Below are 22,347 nucleotides of genomic sequence, written 5' to 3' on the forward strand. Positions count from 1 at the left end.
AGAAAGCAAAAGAAAACATATGAACCACCCCTCCTCCCCCCATCCCTGTAGCATTTAGTAGGCCCTTAAAGCCTGACAATGGTTGCTGGATTCATGCTGAGATCAGGCATCTGCCTTCTAAATCACCCCACCTCCTCCCTGCAACCGGATATAGTGTTGTATATGTTCATCAGTCTATATGCTTTGACATCCGTGCACTGTCTTCTGTGTGTGTGTGTGTGTGTGTGTGTGTGACTGTGCGTGTTTGCCTTTGTGTGTGTGTGTTTGTGTGTCTGTGCATGCATGTGTACATGTGTGCATGCGTGGGTGGGTGTATGCATGAATAAATGTGTGCGCACCAACACATGCTTGTTCATGCATGGTGAGAAAGGTGAGGTTACCTGACCGACGTGTGTTCACAGGCAGGGATGAGGTCAGCCAGCAGTTTGTGGAAGTATCCCAGAGTGATGTCCATGCCCATCACTGCCACCACCTTGTCTGAGGGGCTGTGCAGTGCTGCTGGCCTGCACATCGCACACACACACACACACATACACACACACTTAATCATCTTCACCGCCTCAATCTGTAACAAGCAGTAATCAGGGTCCCACAGATGAGACCAAATAAAGTTCCATACTTTTTCCAGTAATCAGGGTCTCACAGATGAGACCAAATAAAGTTCCATACTTTTTCCAGTAATCAGGGTCCCACAGATGAGACCAAATAATGTTCCATACTTTTTCCAGTAATCAGGGTCCCACAGATGAGACCAAATAATGTTCCATACTTTTTCCAGTAATCAGGGTCCCACAGATGAGACCAAACAAATTTCCAATTACTTTTTCCAGACCAGACCAAAAATATTTCCATAACCAACATGAACAGAAACTGAATCAAAATTTGCATCTGCTAGACCACTGATGAAAGAGACCAGTGGATATCCCAGTATTAATGTTCTATTTTCATCTCATTTGCTTATGTTATTTATGTTATTTTATCTTATTTTATTTTTATGCATTAAATTCTTTACTGAATGGCACTGGTCAACAATTTTATTAAAATTCCAAGACTCTTCCATACACTAAAGAGCTAAAACATTATCTTTCTGCAGCTTTTCCAGCCCTGGAAATGGTTCTCTGATTTTTCCAAAACTTTTCCAGGCTTCCATGATTCTGTAAGAACCCAGAATTACAAGAATGAATGAAAGCATTAAGATATGACCTTCCTTCTTCTTGTTACCACAGAAAAGTTCAAGCCTCTACATCTGCAAGTGCGCACCCACATATAAAAAACCTTCATATGCAGCAAGTACTAACATGCTTCAGCCACACGCACACACAGCATACTTTACATCATCATTTCAACACTGTCCTCTCAACCTACTTGCAGATCACACAAGTGTTTTACTGTTATAAAAACATACAAAGATGAAGGATAATCTGTAACACTGTATATAACAATTTACACTAATTACAGCCCATTCAGAAACATATACAGGCATTCACATACACTGTTTCATCTGATACAACATACACTGAAAATGATGGCAAAGTGAAGAATGAACATATACTCTCTGTCAGAAGAGACAAAATTTTCATTAAATGAAAAATAAGAAGAAAACTGCCCAATGATCACAACTCTATCAAATAATTCTCATTCACACACACAGTCAAAGGCGTAAGCAGAGCTCAGCACTCACTTTCCCTCAAAGATGGTGTGGCTGATGGTGATGATGTAGCCAGCCCCGCCTATGTCCAAATATGGTGCTGACAAGGTCACGTGACCAGGATATTTCAAGGCGTTTGTGTACCTGTCACACAGATCAGATCATCAATGACAAGACATGTGTTATACATCTCTGCAACCTATGTATGTCAGAAGCTTGTTTAAATGGTTTCAGTTTCTCTGTTGCTTTGAGAAAAATAAATTCAAAGTAACTTAACCTTGAGATTCTAATCATACAGAAAAAAAAAAATCAGTCATACAACAGACCCTTCGGAACAAACCCCATCTATCTGTAATATCTATACCAATATGCGACAAGAACAAGCAAGTGGACATTGAAATACAAAGTACATAAATGAATATGATTACCCATTCATCAAAACATACCTTCACACACACACATACATGCACACACATACACATTCTTCTATAAACATACATTCATATACAAATGCATACTGTGCTTATCAAGGAAAAGATTAGTTTTCCTCTGAAACAAGAATTAATTCTCACACACTAAATGTGACCAGGTCTATTCCAAGTCTGCACCTGTGAATCACCAGGTAAGTATACTGGTAATTAAATATGAAAAAATATAACGTTAAAAAACAAGAACTGAGAGATGTCCTCACCAAGCTCGCTGTGTGGGTTCAAATGACTTGTCCAGCAAAGTGCCTGGGAACATGCGCAGCACTCCACTAGGCATTCCAATGTACCTGGGCAAACACAGCACAGCCCTTGTTAGCCTGCCTATTCATCATTCAAAACCAGTGTCATGAACTAACGTTCTCATGAATCCATTCTGTTTAAATCATCTCGCCAAACATGCATATCAATACATACCTCTCAACCATCTCATTATCCACTTGCTGGATCAGAAATTATATGCTAACAAGTACAATATATCTTTTTTCCCCTCTTCATTCATCCAGCTGGGAATTAACAGCGCATGCACATGTTTGTCACTCACAACACACAATGTCTCATACCCACAGCTGAGTCAAACGAACAAGTGAAAGCACTGTGTCACCACTTTAGCAGCATACGCTTATGCATGGGTTTTCTTGCCCTGTCTTTTTTATACACACCCACCCATTCCTCCTTCTCCACAGATTCTTACACAAACATAGTTCAGTTCAGTACAGTTTCTCAAGGTGTCACTGCGTTCGGACAAATCCATATACACTACACCACATCTGCTATGCAGGTGCCTGACAAGCAGCGTAATCCAACATGCTTAGTCAGGCATTGGGGGAAAAACAACAACAAAAAAACCAACAACAAAATAAAATACACCAATAACCCCCCCAAAAAAACAAATCTAAACAAATAAGAAAATCAAGAAAAAAACCCACACAAACCAATGCATACAATGTGTATTCTCAAGTCGAAAACCATCTTCACTCATGTACCTTCTGATGATAAAGTCCTTCAGGTTGCTGGTCTGGTAACGTCGGATCCACTCCATGTTGATACGGCTGCTTGCCCCAACATCATTGCGTACACTTTCCTGTTCCATGGCAATATGTCTCATCTTAACACCAAGTACAGGATACATACAGTTGTGTTTGATTAGGGAGGAAAGGCAACAGCACCAGTAGCAACAGAACAAGTTATCATGTGTTTGAATTAGAAAAAATATAAACTATACAGAAACCTCCTAAAAACCAACAACCCAAAACCCACCAAGATAAAGGAGTAATATGAAATGATGCTATTCATGCTAATTTAGGCTTACAATGCAAGATGTCAACTTCACAGGCTTTTGTCATCAATATCAAAAACAGGAAAATTCTATATTAAATAAAAAAAGTTTTGAAACTGTTTACAGTGCTGGTGAACTTTTATTTCTGTGTCCAGTGCAACGCACATGCGCTCACGCATGCCTGGTTCGTTCTGTTGAAACAACACTGAGCTTGCAGTCCAGATATTGTGAGTCTGAGTTATAGAAGCCCAACATAAAACTAGCATTTTTGTTGCCCATCGTAGTGTGTTGATGTTCTAGTGGTGTGGTGTAGTGTCAGGTGGGTGGTCCCCTATTTCTCTGTCAGATGTATGACCTATATAGGTGACAACATAAAACCTGAATGTGACTAATGTAAGCAACACACACACACACACCACAAACACACACACACACACATGCACACACGCACACACACCTCAAACACACACACATGCACACACACCACAAACACACACACATGCACACACACACAAACACACACAACTGTACCTTCAGACCAGGGTTGGTGATGAGGCGTGTGTCATCCTTGAGGTAAGCCAGGTAACTCTGCACGCTGCGCTTGGTCTCCTCCTCACTCAGGTGTTCAAATGGGTCCACAAAGCTGCTGGGCGACAGGTACACTGTGCTGATCTCTGCAGCAACACACACACCACCAGCACACTGTGTCACTCTCCCTCTTCACAGGCACTAAATCAAATTATGGTGCATGGAGCCTCACTGACCACTAAGGCCATCTCAAGGCTACCACCATGTTAGTATCGACTTCAAGTCAAGAGTAAAACAAGTACAATAATAAAAAAGTATTCATCATTTCAATCTTTTTACTCAAAAAGTTTAAAAATCTTCCAGTTTAAACCATTCAAATCTGATTAAAAAAAACGTTCACTTCTTTCAAGAAGTCCTTTAGAGTCCACGGAGAGACATCATGAAACAAAGTCTTCATAGAATCTGCTGTGTGATGTATGAGTCTAATGTCGTGCAGATCCCAACAGTCGATGAGCATGCGTTTCACAGTGAGATGCTGCAGTCCTGGTCATTTCTTATGATCAAAGTGAAAAGACCTGATAACTCAGCCCTCAAATGACCCCTTTGTGGTCAGCTGGGCTAACAGCGACATGATTTGATTTGACCCAATAATTCATTTTCCTTGACAGATCATTTATCACTCAATCACTAACTGAATGAAGATTAACACTGCAATCTGTCAAGATTGACATACTCAACAGGAGTTAAGTCAAGCATATTGTACATATGCAGATTATTCAGTTTCATCCTTTTCAGCTTTACCTCTTTTTCTTTCTCCCATGGTAAACACCATTCAGCACTGTCATCACTGCAAATTCAATGACTGCGTACATTTACCTTTTTGTTTCTTACCAAAATCCAGCTTTGTTCTTCCAGACGGTGGGATAACTTTGCTTAAAAATGCTGAACAAAGAAATCTCACCTTGTAACAGGTGATCAAATAAATATGGTACTACTCACATAGGAAAATTCACTAAAGATTGGAAGATGTAGTGCATGAAGACCTAAAATGCCATTCAGAACAAACGGTATTGTCTGAGTGTCTGTCTATGCCAGTCCACACTTACCAAGAGTAGACAGTTGTTTGAGATGCATACACATTTTGTCCTGAGGGAGCAGGTCTATGCGGTGATACACCAGTTCTGGCTGGTTGTGCACTGAAAGGCAGAGAGAGAGAGAGAAAAAAAACAACAGGATCAATTATAAGCTGTGAACCACAGATGCTAACAAGCAGGCTTCTGGCAATACCACAAATACAATCTTTCTTTATCCAGATCGCTGGAAATGATGGCAAACATTAACCATTCACAGTATTATTAGAACTGATGAAAAACACTAAACATCTCTTTCTCAAAGTTCAAACAGGTGTGTATCAACAGGCTTCTAACCTACTGGAAACAAAACTTGCTTTCATTACAAAATTTGCCTTTACTAAGACTGTCACAATAAGTACTGATGCCAAAACATGTTATCTTTCCCAAGGATACAGTTTTAAATAAGAACTTGCTGATGGAGACAGATGAGAAACTTGTCAGAAATCTGTTCCCCTGCTTATAAGTAGCCTCTCCAAGCATCCACACTCCCATCTCATGAGGTAACACAAACCTGATACTGGCTTTTGACATACATACATGCATAAAAAAAACATTAACACACAACACATCATCAAAGAATCTTAAGTCTGAAATCACACAAATCACTTCAAAGTCTGCATTCCTGATGGCCCTTTAATAATAATAATGGTATTTATATAGCGCTGAATCTTGTGCAGAGACAAGGAAGGGCAGGCAAGGGAGGCTATTTTGGGAGGAGGTGGGTTTAAGGCCAGACTTGAAAGAGCTGAGTGTGGAGACTTGACAAAGCGAAAGAGGAAGTTCATTCCAATCACAAGGTCCAGAGACAGAGAAAGAACGGCGGTGAGTGTTTGAATCTGGGTATGCGTAAACAGAGTGGATCTGAAGCCGATCGTAGTGAGCAAGATGGAGTGTAGAGGTGAAGGCAGCCGCAGAGATAGGAAGGGGCAGTTTTGTGAATGCATCTATAACATAGAGTACTGATCTTGTACTTTATTCAGTGTGAGACAGGGAGCCAGTGGAGATGTTGCAAAAGAGGAGTGATGTGCTCAGATCTTTTCTTTCTGAGGACAAGTCGGGCAGCAGAGTTTTGTATGCGCTGAAGGGACTGAATGGATGAAGCAGGCAAACCAGACAATAGAGAGTTACAGTAGTCAAGGCGAGAGAGAATGAGAGAAACGACAAGTCTAGATGTTGCGTCAGTGGACAGATATTTCCAGACGGCACTGATGCACCGCAGTTGACAGTAGCAGGACTGACATGTCTGACTGATAAATTTTTGCATGGACAGTGTATTGTCAAGGATAACACCGAGGTTCCTGACTGACGTGGAAAGAGGGATGGATGTACTGCCAAGTTTGATTGTGTCAATTGTGATGGAAGACAGTTTGTGTTTAGTTCCTATGATCATTGCTTCAGTTTTGTCCGCGTTCAATTGTAACTTATTTCGAGTCATCCAGTTTTGAATGTCCAGGAAGCAGTTGGATGTTTCTTGCAAGAGCGACAACAATTTTTCAGGGGTATCACTCTTCTGGAGTGTCATCAGCATAAGAATGCTGGGTTGATAATTTCAGCGAGAGGAGCAGTGTACAGTGTGAAGAGCACTAAGCCTAAAACAGATCCCTGTGGGACTCCATGTTCGATTTTAACGGGTTCAGAATGGAAATGATCAACAATGACAGACTGGAATCGATCAGTGAGATAAGATATGAACCAGTTTAGAACAGTGCCGTTGATACCAAATGTAAAATGAAGACGGGAAAGAATTACACACATGCACGCACACATACACACACAGTGACACACACACACACATGCACACACACACTGAAACAGAGAGAACTGATTGGAGGTAACATACTGTGAATTCCCTTCAGAATGCGTTGCTCCTTGGCTGTTTGCAGTGATTTGAGAACCACAATGTAGGGAACATTGTCCACCTGAAACACACATACAGTGCAACATTACTCTAAATTTCATTGCCTGTATTCATCAACATCCGTCCAAACCATCACATCATGACCCTCACTTTCATCACCTATATTCACCATCGTACATCCAAACCCACACATCACTGCCCTCAATTCCACTGAATGTAGATCATAACCGATCAAAATCAGGAAATCAGGAAAACATTCCTTTCTACTGCTTGTACTCATAACCATACAGTTAACCTCCTGTAAAACCATTCACTGTTTCAAGTTTTCAATTACTTCAGAAACTGTAAAAATCTGGACAATTTCATACTGTCCAGCAAAACCAAAAGCTACATAAAAGTAAAAACTATTGTCATAAAAGAAAGTTTGTTTCTCATTTTCAGTTCAAAAACATTTTCAAATCTGATCGTTTCATATTTCTGTACAAACCTGTATGCTTTCACAAATTTGCAAGAAAACACCACTGACAAAAAATACAAAAACAAACCTTTTCATTTCTTCATTACTGGCCAAAAAAAAGAAGATGTATTAACAGATCACAACCCACAGACAGGCTGAGATCAGTACCTTTTTCCAGAAGTACTTGACGACCCTTTCCACCTGGATCACCTGACCATCAGGTGCAGTGTGATTGCTGACGTCGAGGAGGAGTGATGTGTGACCCTCCTCACGGCTGTAACACCACACGCTGACATATACCATCTACGTAGTGTTAGACTTCAAATCGTGGTTATGTGTCACTTGTGAGACATGGCACTGAAGCCAAATACTGCATGTCTTAGGTTCTTTCAACATGCCAGTCATCAAGACTGTTTAACTTCATACCACTTATTAAAACATACAGGCTTTTCTCCAAAGGAGAGGAGTACAATATCTGAAAGGCTCATCATTCAGTTTCTGTTAGTGTCACGACTGCTACTACCACTACTAAACCTGGGTCCTTGGTAAACATTTCAAAAACTTCAGTGCCTGAAATTGTTCTCATCCCAATGAGTCATGTTTGTGCAGATAATAACTATGGAAAAAAATAACCAAGGTTTAGGAAAGCACTGGCGAGATGAGACTCTCACTGCCAGTGAGTAGGCAACTGTTTCACAACACATTTTGAAAGATCACTGTGAGAAAAACAAGGTGGGGAAGGGTTTACCTGAGCATTGCCTGGCGCACTGTCTCGAAGCCTGGGTGCTGCTCAAAGTGGCGGATGTCTGTGTGCATGGGCTGAAAGCTGGTCCTCATTGGGCGCTGAAACACTGGGTGTTGAATCGTGTAACCTGCAACAGACAATCAGAAACATTTTGCTTGTAAAATGTACTTTGTGTGTTTTTCTGGAGCAAGACACTTGTGTGAGTAAAAATGAAAATACCTGATATGGAAATTTAGAAGAAGGCGAGAAGAAAATACAGACTGGCAGAGTATACTGTTAGAAGTGCATGCACACACACACACAGACTGTGAAACAAACACACACATACACATTTGCTGTGTCTGTCTCTCACACATGCACACCACATGCTAAAGAAAGAAGACAGGAGGGGAGAGGACAAGTCAAAAAAAAAAAAAAAAAGAAAGAACTAAATTAAGCAAGACGGGTTGAAAAGCAACTTGTCGTGTTACATGTCCAGTCACAAGCTCCTAAGTAACAACCCTGATGGGCCAAGGTTATTCTTTTCTCTCAGGTCACCACAATGCAGACCTGCCTGCATGTGTATGCTCATTGTGTACTTAATTCTTATGTATGCTAAAGATAAAAAAAAAAAATGCACATAAAAAATCCTGTCATCCGTATCAGCAGTTGTGGATAATGGAAAATAATACCTAGCCCATAACAACCTACTAAAATGAGGGCTGAGGACAGCCGTATGTATTGATGCACTTGTAACATAACATGGATAATAATAATAATAATTATAATGATACTACTACTACTATTACTACTAATGCAGGCTGATGCTCACACCTCCCAGGCTAGCTTGTGGTATCTAAAATAAAAAAGTTATACATACATAAATATATGTGCATTCAAATATGACACACCATACACAAACATGCAAAACAAATTCACACACAACACATATATACAGACACACACATGATCACCAGAAATTCAAGAAACATATTGGTCAATAACAAGATAGACAGATCAGAAAAGATGTGTAGTTTGAGATACTTTTTTTTTTTTTTTCAAACTGGGGAAATTCACATGAAGTGGATGAGAAAAAAACCCAAAAAACAAAACAAAAAAACAGGAGAGGCAAAAATCACTTGTGACACACTTATCCAGAATTTGTATTTCTTTTCTTGTTACTGCGAACAAGAAAAACGATGCCATGACGTCTTCCCTAACATAGCCTACATTCTGGCAACTGGGAACGTACCTCAACGAAATAAACTGTTAAAGATCTGGAAATACAGTTTAATTCAGGAGACTTACAACCTATTATTGGTATGACTGTGAAGATTTTGTTTCCTACGATGTTTAAGCCAAATTTGGAATTGGCAGACTTTGTATTTCCAGAGAAAATAGCAATGTTAAAGTTTACCATGGACACACAGATATACATACATACATACAGACACACACACACACACAGACAACTGAACGCTGGGTTATAACATACACTTACTTTGTTTACACAAGTGAGTCAAAACAAGATAACAAGAACTTGAGCCAGACATGGCCACAGATTGACTGACTGAATGACTGACCCTGTGTGGTGATGAGGAAGGCGAAGGACTGGTCATCGTTGTTGTAGTAGGTGATGTCCTGGGCGATGTCCTCCATGTGCAAGTCCACCCCCACCATCCCCATCAGCTGCAGCTTGTCTGGCTGGGACACTGGGGCATGGAAGCACGGCTGACTGATGCTCAGCGTCAGCGCTGCAGGTAAAGAAATAAACAGGAAATAACACTCAGGTGCTCAGCGTCAGTGCTGCAGGTAAAGAAATAAACAGGAAATAACAATCAGGTGCTCAGCGTCAGTGCTGCAGGTAAAGAAATAAACAGGAAATAACAATCAGGTGCTGAGCGTCAGTGCTGCAGGTAAAGAAATAAACAGGAAATAACACTCAGGTGCTGAGCGTCAACGCTGCAGGTAAGAAATAAACAGGAAATAACAATCAGGTGCTCAGCGTCAGTGCTGCAGGTAAAGAAATAAACAGGAAATAACAATCAGGTGCTCAGCGTCAGTGCTGCAGGTAAAGAAATAAACAGGAAATAACAATCAGGTGCTCAGCGTCAGCGCTGCAGGTGAAGGAATAAACAGGAAATAACAATCAGGTGCTCAGCGTCAGCGCTGCAGGTAAAGGAATAAACAGGAAATAACAATCAGGTGCTCAGCGTCAGTGCTGCGGGGTAAAGGAATAAACAGGAAATAACAATCAGGTGCTCAGCGTCAGTGCTGCAGGTAAAGAAATAAACAGGAAATAACAATCAGGTGCTGAGCGCCAGTTCTGTGGGCAAAGAAATAAACAGGAAATACACAATCATGGTATTTATAGGGGGATGACGAAGCTGATACTCTTCCCAATTATTAGGTACAGAATAAATCCAGAACTCCTCTCTCTCTCTCTCCCAATATGTCAACAACAGATTACAGCTAGAACTTTCTCTTGAAATATATTAAGTACAGAATAAAGCCAGAACTCTCCCATTATCAAGCACAGAATTAAGTTAGAACTCCCGCTCCAAATATGTCAAGTACACGCCAGAATAAAGCTAGAACTCTCTCTCTCTCTCTCTAAAACAAACAAACAAACAAACAAAAATCAAGTTCAGAACAAAGCTACAGCTGACTCTCCCAATGCATCTGGTACTGGGAATAAATCTAGAACTCTCTCTTCCAACATCAAGTGCAGAAAACCCCCACAAATAATGCAAACAGCAAAGGGGGTAAAAAAACAAAAGGACAACAAAAAAGTGGCTTCACATAGAGAGAGACACACACATACAGACATTGAGAGAGAACGAGAGAGACACAGACATAGAGAGAGAACGAGAGAGAGAGAGAGAGAGAAAAGGTTACTGAGCGTCTAGACAAGAGAACAAAAAAGCACACCAAAAAACATCAACACCAACAACAAAGAGAAAAAAAGAAAAAGAAAAAAAAAAGTGCCAACAAAAGGCATGTCTTCACACCTCTTTCAGAGAGAGAGAGAGAGAGAGAATATGTTATTTAGAATCTAGACATGACAACAATGCCAAAAAACAAGAAACCCAACACCACTAACACCACAGTCAACAAAGGGGGGAGGGGGAGGGGGGGGGAAGAAAGAAAGAAAGAAGTGCCAACAAAAGACATGTCTTCACACCTCCATCAGCCTCATCGATGTAGGGCAAGGAGAAGACAGGATCCTCCTGGGCTGTGCGGTTCAACGGCAGGTAGAACCGACCCACACTGGAGCTCAGGTCCTGTGTGGAGTTGATGGCCATCATGATGCCACGCTGAAACAACCAGTCGTTTTGTTTTGTCATGATTTATCGTCAATCATTATCATCATCACTGTTATTATACATCATGATGCCACGCTGAAACAGCCAGTCATTTTGTTTTGTCATGATTTATCATCATCATTATCATCATCATCATCATCACTATTATCATACATCATGATGCCACGCTGAAACAGCCAGTCGTTTTGTCATAATCTATAGTCATCATTATCATCACTGTTATCATTACTGGTAAGTATATTGAGTCTGTCTTCAATCAGAGACCAAAGATTTGGGGCTTTACAGACCCGGAGCAATTTGCAGAACAGGCTGCCTCTACCTGGGCTGCCTTGGGGTGCTCATCATTTTATTCACGGTGTCCTTCGGTAAGACTTCAATCCCATGCATGCCCACACATGTACATTATCATCATAGTCATTACTATTATCATCATCATTAACAATAATCCGTTACCATTATTATCATTACTATTATCATCATCGTTACTATTTTACTGATGCCCTGGACCACTCTCGCTGTGCTCTAGTGGCATAAAGACGTTTGAAAACAAGAGAACACTGGCCATTAAGAAGAAGCGTGAGCGAAGGAAGCAGGGCTCAACTTCTGGAGACGTTTTCCCTTGCAACACCTGTGGGAAGTGCTACGCATCCAGAATCGGCCTCTTCTCCCATATGAGGACACACACCGACAGATAAGCCTGCCTGCCTACTCATCCGTCGGTCTGACAGGGAGACTCCATGCATGCATACTATTTTAGAAAACAACAATGAATTATGCATGAATGGGTTTTCTCTCTCTCTCTCTCTGTCTCTCTCTTGTGCCTCCCTCCCCTCTCTGTTCACCTCTTATCTGCCCTTTTTTCTGACCAGTGAAGAAAACCATGCATTGCACACAAAAAAAACTGTATATTTTCCTGCAGGTTTTTTTTTTATATATATTTTATTTCAAGTTATCAAATAAGGCTTAGCACTTTGTTTACTTGATCCCCTTTACAATCAGTCTGATCACAGAATTCATTCCAACACACAGTATATACTATATACTATAAACACATTTGATGCTAATCTTGATGGGTGCTTTTAAAGTCATTCATACTTACCACCACACCCGGAGTCTTGAGACGGTACTTCACATCGTACTTCGCAAAGTTTTGGTACGCAACATCTTGCATAAAACTCTTCTCGTACATGATTGGTTTGCCATCTGCGGAAGTAAAAAGCAATATGAATCATCATAACCTGACATCAGCTGATGTGATGAACATAAAACAAAAGTAGACACATTTCAAATAAGCCTAACACAGTGTACAACCATGCATCTTCAACATTTATAATAATGGAAAAGTAGTAACTGTCATCAAAATGATTACAATACTGAAAATAAAACTGACAGCACGATCCGTGTATCCAGAGTCTCTGACCATAAACATAACTGCCTGTATTCAGGTGAGAAGGGCTGTTACCATATATATATATCAGTCAACCCCTTCCCCTCAATTGTTATTACTGCTAATAACCAGGTTGCAACCAAACTAAGCATGGTTATGAAGATTAGGGAAAAAATTTGTAAAAGAGAATAAGCATCTTTTATTTCTAACTGCACCACTAATATAAAGGAATGAGATAAGAAAAAGGTCCTGTTGTAATTAATTACATAACCCAAAACAAGAAGCCTGTAGAGTTAGTAACAGCACTGGTGTTGACAAAAGATTAGCAACAGATTAAATTGTAACCCCCTGTGCATCCTGTAACAGCAGCTGACTGACCATCAATGACTGTGTAGGTGCTGACAAAAGATAAAAACAGCAGATTAACCCCTTCACTGCTGCTGATGAGTATGCTCGTCAGTGATGGACTGTCGCTTCACAAAGACAATAACAGAGCTTACAGGTCAGGAAGCCAGTTACCATTTCTTGTTTGGACTCCTTTCCCCCTTTGGATTATAATTCATTACCTTTGTTCACCAAAATCAATTACATCATTCAAGAGTATACAATAAAGTAGGAACGGCAATTGAAACTAATACCACATTGATCTCACTTCGCCAAGGTTCGGCAGTCAAGGGTTTAAAAATCCTGACACCCACAATGTATCGCCATAACAAGAGCTGACTGACCGTCAATGACAGCGTAGGTGTTGATGATGACCTTGTGGCCCGTACGAGCATTGTGCAGCGACACCACGTCCATGACTTCCCGAGCGTCCGTCAGTGAGGACAGCAGTCCTCGACTCACGTAGAGGATCATGGCATTGTCTGGAAAACATACATTTAGGTTAAAAAAAAAAAAACAACACATCGAGGCAACCATGTGTTTGTTCTGTATTGTCCGTATATTCTGTGTAGCTTATTCAGGATTAAAGAGGCTAAGCCAGTGGTGAATAAAAGCTAATAAAAGTAATTTGTGTTTGCACATTTCTTCTGTCATTGCTGCTGTATGCACATGTCAAATGATTGGTATAAGGACAAGCCCAGCGCTTCCTTTTTTCAAGTCAATGCTGTTTATGTGATCAGTTCAGCTAGCACTCAGGTAAATAAAAAGGTTTTTTATTTACCTGAGTGCTAGATGAACTGATCACATAAGCAGCACTGACTTGGAAGTTGTGTACCTTGTGAATGGAGAGAGTCACCATTCTTTACTAACGGAAAAACACAGGGTTTTTTTCTTCTTCTCCTAATCTTGTTGCACTGGCGATGATTCTTTTTTGGGATTTTCATTTCCCTTCACAACCTGAAGTACTGGTTTCTAATAATCAAATTCTATATTTAAATGTTCGGAAATGGCACAAAATGTTAGTGTACATTTCAACCATCCATTTTGCTCAGGTTTTGGCTACTGTAATTGTAATCAATGCCCCATATATGACCCCCCTACCCCACAAACACCTCCATCCCCAAAACACACAACAACAATCAAACAAAATACACACACACAAAAAAAGAATAAAGCATGAAAATTTCTTCATCTGAATCATAACTGTTTGAAAAAGCCCTGGTGATACTGTGAATTAATTTCAATACAGCAGCCACAGCATTATATTCTATTTTCTTTTTTAAATTGTGACAAAAATCATTTCCACACAGTTTGAATACTGGCGTAACTGGCTTTGGAAATGAACACTCTTCCAATAAACTTATAAAGGTGTAAATAAAACAACACATTCTCTCAATGTACCTGTACACACACACACACACACACACACACAAACACACCAAATACACTTACATATGCACACACGTACATAAAAATGCATGCACAAACATGCAATGATGCATGCACATACAAATGATATGAAATACAAATAATATTTACCTGACAGGGTGTTCCCATCAAGAAGAACATCTTCAATCATCTCAAATGCTGTCAGAAATCCCAATGAATGGTTCGTAGTGGCTGAAACATGGCCAAAATATCCAGTGTAACAGACATAGATAGGCATGAGAAGAAAAAAAAAAAAAAGGAAAAGAAAAGAAAACATACTAGTAAACATACAGCACATAACACATGCCCTCTCCTCTATTATTTGCTCTGCAGTTGACCTGATCACAACTGATTTACATTCAAATCTATTCAGGGAAAGAAAAAGAAAACATACAGCACATAAAATGAACATGTCCACACCTTTGTTGTTATCTCTAACCTGATCGTATTTGATTTGCATTCAAAATTATTCAGGAAAAGGTGGTCTGATGTTTTTGAGATATCACACAAAACCTGAGTCACACCTTCCATCAACACACAAAGTGCTCCATGTATTGCATTATTTGACATGTGTCATGCAACTCTCCTTGTCATGTGTTCAGCATAATTTGTCATGGGGTGTGCATCAGCTGTAATGTATTGAGCCTAATTTGTTCTGTATTGTTTGTCATGTGGTGTGCATTATCTGTTGTGTGTTGAGCATCATTTGTCAAGTACTGTTTGTCATGTGGTACACATCATCTATCATCTGTTGTGTGTCGTTAGTTGTGTATCATGTCATGTGGTATGCACAATCTGTCATGTATTGTGCATCATTTGTCATGTTTTACTTGTGTGGTGTGCATCATCTGTGGTATGCTGTACATTTGTCGTGTAGCATTTGTTATATAGTGTGCATGATTTGTCATGGATTGTGAACTATTTGTGAAGTGTTGTTTGTCATGTGGTGTGTGTCATCTGTCATGTAGTGTGCATCATCTGCCATGTGTTTCACTGTTATGGTGCACACATCATTTGTCATGTGTTTCTTTGTCATGTGGTGTACATCATCTGCCATGTGCTTCACTGTTATGGTGCACACATCATTTGTCATGTGTTTCTTTGTCATGTGGAGTACATCATCTGCTATGTGTTTCACTGTCATGTGGTGTGCATCATCTGTCATGTGTTTCATGGTCATGTGGTGTGCATCATCTTTCATGTGGTGCACATCATCTGTCATGTGTTTCACTGTCATGTGGTGTGCATCATCTGTCATGTGTTTCATGGTCATGCGTTATGCATCATCTGTCTTGTGTTTCACTGTCATGTGATGTGCATCATCTGTCTTGTGGATCTGTCATGTGCTTCACATCCTTTGTCATGTCTTGTGCCTTGCCTGTCATGTGTTTTGCATGAAGTAACCAAGCAGAAGGAATGCAGGAGAATGTTGGATATCATTAGGATTGGCTTAATCATCATTAAATCAACACCTCATTCACTTCTTTTTTTTTTCCCCCACTTCCCGCTTCTCTTTTTCGTTCCTTCACCACACACACACACACCCACACAAACACACCTACAACCCCCACCCTTCCTTGTCACATACAAACACCAACAGACACCAACCCAAATTCACCAACATGCAAACACACACACACACACATGTATCATAAACAAACACACCTTCGACCCCCACTCTTCTTTGTCACACACAGACAGACACACACACACACGTATCCGATAACTCACTGTCCTGTTTCTCCAGACTGTCAATAAACTTGCTGAAGTAGATGCGGGTTTCAAACGTCGCAGGAACCAGGGTATGAGGAAGGCAAGGATCTGACCGGGGGTACATCGGTTTGTTGGACAACCCGATCACTCCAATCTGGAAACGGGACAAAAGTTTTGGTTTACTTTTTTTTTTTGGTCCTGGATCAAGAAGAGTAGGAGTTTGTATTATACTCCATGTTTGGTGATACATATACTTACCATGTCAAACTGATGCAAACTAGGCCTATCGGTTTGCTCTGCTTGGCCAAATTTCATGCGGCTAACAGTGAAAAGACGAACCATCTTGCCCGGTCTGCTCTTAGCCAGTGTTAATTACATGGTGAATCACACTGGGTATTGTCTAACTATCAATAAGTAAAAACAATATCGTTTTCTGAATCGAAAAAAATTTACGTGCATGGTGAATACAAAAGTCATAATATATATAATATATTGTCTACATCATAAAAAGGAGACTAACAATAAAATATAACATATAACACTGGAATCTGTTTGATTTAAAGAAGAAAAAAAATGATGTTATAACTTAAGAAATGTTGCTGTTGAAAATAATTTTTGATAAGAGCTGTAAGTATAAGCTAATGTACACATTTACTGGGAGACGTAAATTATATATTTGTAAAGACATTTACAGTATAATGTACTTGGTACTTCACCTTGTGTAGAAGCCTGTCATCCACTTTTTTAGTTTCATCATACAGCAATGGCCTGGCATTCATTTAAAAAAGGTCTCTCGCTAAAACTGGTGATGTCAACACAAAACTATTCAAATTGGACCAAAAAAAGACAAAAAGCAGCACCACTGACCCTGTCATTGTCGGAGAAGGAAGCGATGAGGTGCTTGGCAATGGCCTTGGCTGTACGCAGCTGTGTCACACTCATCGAATTCCCATGATCCATCATGATCACCACGTGTTTTCGCTGAGGCTGTATCGTCGACAGGAACACATCTCTGCAACACGCACAAGGACACAGTTTCCTTAGTTATGGGCTGCGCAAGATCTGATTAATTAATCATCCCTGTGAAGGAAAACAGATCACAAACAGTATTGTTGTCCATTGGTGAACATCAACTAGACTCATCACCTGTAAAAATTTCTTTTTCTTGTTTCTGCCTTAACCCCATGACAGCTGAACTTTTGTGAAATGAGATCAAAATGGTATGAAATCTGAAGTGCAACCTGTATAGTTTGTATATTTTTAAGTGGCTTTGCTGAACAAACAAAAGTAATGCAGCTCCAAACTAGAGGAAGAAGTCCAGAGAAGAAACGGAGACTGACATCCTAACCTGTCCTGTAACTTCGACCTTATCTCAGCGATATAACAAATCTTCACTGACCAGCAGGGGTTAAATCCTCCATCATACTGCACCTTTAATGTTAAATATTGTTTCACTAATTGTGATGTCCATTTAATGAGGATTAACATGATCCATATGCTATCACTGAGAGGTTTGATTTAAAAAGAAAAAAAGAGAAAAAAAAGTAATAAATCTGATGCTCTTTTGTCCCCCTTCCCATCACTCTACCTTAAAAAAAAAAAAAAAAAAAAAAATCATCATCGAGAGAGGCTTTTACATGAGTTTACTTTCCTCAACTTCTGATGCATTGTGTCTTTGTTTCATATACTTAAAAAGAAAAAAGAAAAGAATATATACATGTCCTGTCAAATGGGTTCATTGTCTTCTTTCATGTTTTTCAGAATGCACCAGCCACTTTTTTTGTACTTGTGACAACAGCTACTAGTTCTTGCTGCGGCTGCCACTGTAAATCTGATGACATCTCTTCCTTCATCCTCCTTTGGCTGGTGAACGTAAAGGACCCTTTATCTTTCATCTTTTCTTTTGATGCAGTCTGCTTCCTTTACATCAATGGGAAAGTTTTTGCTCTGCTTTATCTTGAGGTGTCTTGTGTCACTGTGTGTGTGTGTGTGTGTGTGAGCGTGCGAGCACAAGCATGCAAGGGTGAGAGAGAGAGAGAGAGAGAGAGAGAGAGAGAGAGAGTGTGTGTGTGTGTGTGTGTGTGTGTGTGAGCGTGCGAGCACAAGCATGCAAGGGAGTGTGTGTGTGTGTGTGTATGAGAGAGAGAGCCTGCCTTTGTACTTGCAACAGATTTTTGTGTTCATTTTTTTCTTCACAGGTGTGTTTAGCTTGAAGGTTGCGTCTTTCCTCCAACTGTAAACTAAGGAGCTTTTCTTTTCTTTTCTTTTCAAAAAGAGCACTGATTGACGTAAAAAACAACAACAGAAATAACAACAGAGATTGATGACCATGATAATATATTCCCTCTTTTCCTTTCTGTACCAGGGTGAAAAAATGGACTCTTCCTCTATTCTGTGCCTTTCTCCCCTCTTTCCCCAATTTCATTCCTTTGTTTTTTTCTTTGACATCAATGGTAAAACATTTTATATATTTATATTTTTTTTCTTTTACAGCAATGGTGAAATATTATATATCTTCTCTCTCTTCTACCCAGCCCCCACCAAAGTTGATTTTCCTTCTCTCACTACCCCCCCCCCCCCCCCCCCCCTTCCCCACCACCTCCTCAAAATACCCCTCCCTCCCTGCCTTTTTTTCTTTTCCTTTTTGTTCTGTTTTGTTGTCTTTTGTTGTTGTGTTTTATGCTGGGATATGGAAGGGTGCGGGGCTCTTTCTTCATGTCTATACTGGCATTTTTAATGTTTGAATGGTTCACGCCATCAATGTGTTCTGTTTTGTTTTCCCTTTCATCTTGTTTCCTGTTACCTGAGATTTTGTTTTCTTTCTTCATGTGATTATTTGTTGTTTTGAGATGGTGGTTGTGGTTGTGGTTGTTGTGGTGGTGGTATCTTCCTTTCAGTGTGTTTAGTCCTTTCTTTTCATTTTCATTTTGTGTTTATTTCCTTCTTTACATTGTCAGCCTGTGTTGATTTTCCTTTCATTTTCAGGGAGTTTGTTCCTTTTCTTTCCAGTGTGTTAATTCCTTTCTTTTCATGTTCACATTTTGAATGAGGGGGGAAAGGGAATTTTGATGGTGGCGTTGGTGTGTTGGTGATATGGAAGGGGAGTACTTGTATTCACTTGGTTATGATACACACTTCAAAGTTATGATTCAAAGTAATTCATATTTCTAATCTGCATTCTTAATCAAATTTAATTTCACTTTTATTTATTTATTAAAAAAAAAAAATCCATCTAAAAGAACATTTCATTAGAAATGGTTAGCCCCACTATACCCACCACCCTTGCACATAGAACAACATCCAACAACACACTAGGTGAAAACAAGACCTATCAGATCCATCAGTTTGTTTATCCATCCACCATCCAATGCCCTCCACCAGCCCACCCACCCACTGCATCACCACCACCCACCCTTCTATCACATCCCCACACTAACCTACACCACCGACAAGAATTTTTTTTTTTAAACAGACAAGCTTTAAAACAACAAGAACTGCTTTGAACAGAATGGGCTGTAAACTGCAAATATCAGGGAAGGCTTGCATTAAAAAAAAAAAAAAAGAAAAAAAAGGGGGGGTGGGAGGGAAAAAAAGAAAAGGAAAGAAAAAAGGGGGGTGGGGGCAGCCAGCTACCAACTCCAGCCTCCCAGTATGTGGTTATCAGGCAGCGGTAATCACCAAATGAACTGGTTGCTGCTCAGATACTGCTTTTATTCCCCCAGCTAGCTTTATTTTGTGGCAGTGAGGGGTAGAATGAAGCCATCTCAGTACCAGCAGGGGTCTGTGTTCCAGCCCTGATAATGTTGTTTCTTTTCCAAGGGGGGGGTTGGGGGGGGGGGGGGGGGGGGGAAGAATGTGAAAATAAGTGTCATCAACACAAAAAGAATTCTCTTGCTGATTCGCTGGCTCTAATACTGATGGTGAAGACCTCACTCTACCAAAAGAAGCTACTTTACATACTGTGTGTTTGGACACAGAATGCATGTGTGGGCACATGCTCTGTGCGTGTGTGTGTGAATTTCATGGACAAAAATATACAAGTGAAATGCCTGGTCATTATGTTATTAGTTTCTTCAAGTTTGAAGTAGTAATCATAAGTTGGAAATAGAAATAAGGAGACACAAAGGCATACAATGAGAGTTACGGTTATGAAAGGTTTGTATAACGTCTGTTATTGGGTGGGGATGAGTACCATTTTTATAATGCCAAATGGAATGTGCCCCAAGTATGATCAATTGTAAAAAAGATCTGTACCTAAAAAATATTTGTCTCCGAACTCGGTTTTTAATTTTTGTAATATGCTAAAAAGAGGCAAAAAGTCATTTTAGATTTAAGTAAGTTAAATAAATTTGCAAATGTTGTTTTGATACTCTTTGGGGATAAAAAGACATTGTGTTTCTCAACTTTTATGTGACACTGTTGTGTATTTGGTAATATTTGTTCTGGGCATAAGATCGTCATTTTGTAGTAGTCCTCCATACTCCAAACAATAGGAATGAAAGGACAAATCAAAGTTGAAACTTGAAATGTGTGTTTGTGTGTGTGTGTGTGTGTGTGTGTGTGTGCGCGCGCGCATGTGTGTAAAACTAAAATCATTAAAAAAAAGTCTCATAAAATAAATTCACCACAAAATGTACCATCGACAGAAACGGGCTGGTTTATAAATAAATAAACTGTCAGAATTTCAGTCCTGATATAATACTACTTCACAAAACAAGGCAGACATCATCTGGACCCCCAGAGTACCTGCAAATTTAAACAATCCGCTCCCCCCACCCCCACCCCCTCACCAATGACCCAAAGTCTCAAAAGAGGAAAATCCTCCTGACTGAATCTCACATCCTTTCCTCACTAAGCACACACACACACACACCCCTCCCCCCCCTGCCCCCCTCCCCTCGCCTCCCTAGTCCCACGGCCATGCCACAACTCCCTCCCCTCTTAATTCTATCTTAGCCTGTTTTATAGGTTATCAGTGGTCAGTCACCAGCTATTGAAACTAAGGAGGGGATGAAGATCAGGTAAGAAAAGGGGTGGGGGGTGGAAAGAAGAAGGGAAGATCGGGGGGGAGGGGGCTGGGGAGGGCAAGGAGGAGGTGGAATAATGGGAAGGGTTGGGTTGGGAGGAAGAGGCAGGCAAGGCGGGAGAGGTAGGGGGGTGGAGGTGTGGAAAAGGTGAGGAGGAGGGAAGAGAGAGAGCGAGAGAAGGAAGGAAGACAGTGAGGATAAGGGCTGGCTGCGGGCTGGTGGTGGGCTTGTTTGGTGGTGGTGATGGGGGCGAGAGGAAGGAAGGTTTTATTGTGTTTGCCGGGGACCAAAGCTTTCTTTCTTCTTCAGTTCTATTCGTCTTGCCTGTGTGGGTTAGGGTCAGGTCAAGCATAGCTGAGCCCCCCCCCCCCCCCCCCCCGGCAACACCCCCCTCGCCTTCCCGTCTCTCTCCTCACTGCCGCCCGCCCAAACTGCCCATCCCATTCCATCCATTCCCTTCAGCCTTTACAGCTCTGCTGTGCTCCTTTCGACTCCCCATGCAGTGTTGGCCTCTTTTGTGGTCTTTCTTCCCTGTCTTCTTCTTGTCTTTCTTTCCCTTCTTCCATCCGGCTGGCTGCCCACTGTACCACCACCGCCACAGGATGGATCTGGGTTTGGTCATGGACTACTACTGTATCCCCTAACCGGTCTACTGTCTATGATCTGTTCTACCATATCTCACGGTGGGCTGGCCCATGGTCTCTGCTGGGAGATGGAGTGGACACAGAGCGTGGGTGGTATGTGAAAGGGGTGGGGTGGGGGTACAAGGTGGGGGTGGAGTTGAAGTGTTGTTGGGTTGGTGGGGGTCGGTGGTGGTGGAAGAGGGTAGGGGTATGTTTGTTGACCAGAGAAGAGGTGGCGGAGAGTGATGTGGGGCTGAAGTGGAGCGGTTGGTTTGTGCGCGCGCACAAAAGTGTGTGTGTGTGGTGTGTGTGTGAGTGTGTGTGACTGACTCGGACTCGCTCATTTT

At 40.8% G+C, this 22,347-nt stretch overlaps 1 protein-coding gene across 1 annotated transcript in view; it reads right to left on the reverse strand.

Moving 5' to 3' along the window:
* Positions 1-22,347, reverse strand: part of LOC143295292 (VWFA and cache domain-containing protein 1-like) — a 75,455-nt gene that overhangs the window by 14,903 nt on the left and 38,205 nt on the right. The window contains exons 6-21 of the mRNA XM_076606913.1: positions 17,218-17,362; positions 16,369-16,504; positions 14,749-14,829; positions 13,554-13,691; positions 12,538-12,641; positions 11,297-11,429; positions 9,696-9,866; positions 8,137-8,260; positions 7,557-7,662; positions 6,914-6,992; positions 5,047-5,136; positions 3,944-4,086; positions 3,120-3,217; positions 2,340-2,423; positions 1,682-1,792; positions 381-503 (exon numbers count right to left, since the gene is read on the reverse strand). Coding sequence (XP_076463028.1) covers positions 381-503; positions 1,682-1,792; positions 2,340-2,423; positions 3,120-3,217; positions 3,944-4,086; positions 5,047-5,136; positions 6,914-6,992; positions 7,557-7,662; positions 8,137-8,260; positions 9,696-9,866; positions 11,297-11,429; positions 12,538-12,641; positions 13,554-13,691; positions 14,749-14,829; positions 16,369-16,504; positions 17,218-17,362 — 1,866 coding nt within the window. The remainder of the gene's footprint in view (positions 1-380; positions 504-1,681; positions 1,793-2,339; positions 2,424-3,119; positions 3,218-3,943; positions 4,087-5,046; positions 5,137-6,913; positions 6,993-7,556; positions 7,663-8,136; positions 8,261-9,695; positions 9,867-11,296; positions 11,430-12,537; positions 12,642-13,553; positions 13,692-14,748; positions 14,830-16,368; positions 16,505-17,217; positions 17,363-22,347) is intronic.

Source organism: Babylonia areolata, chromosome 20 (assembly GCF_041734735.1).
Source record: "Babylonia areolata isolate BAREFJ2019XMU chromosome 20, ASM4173473v1, whole genome shotgun sequence".
Lineage (NCBI taxonomy): Eukaryota > Metazoa > Mollusca > Gastropoda > Neogastropoda > Buccinidae > Babylonia > Babylonia areolata.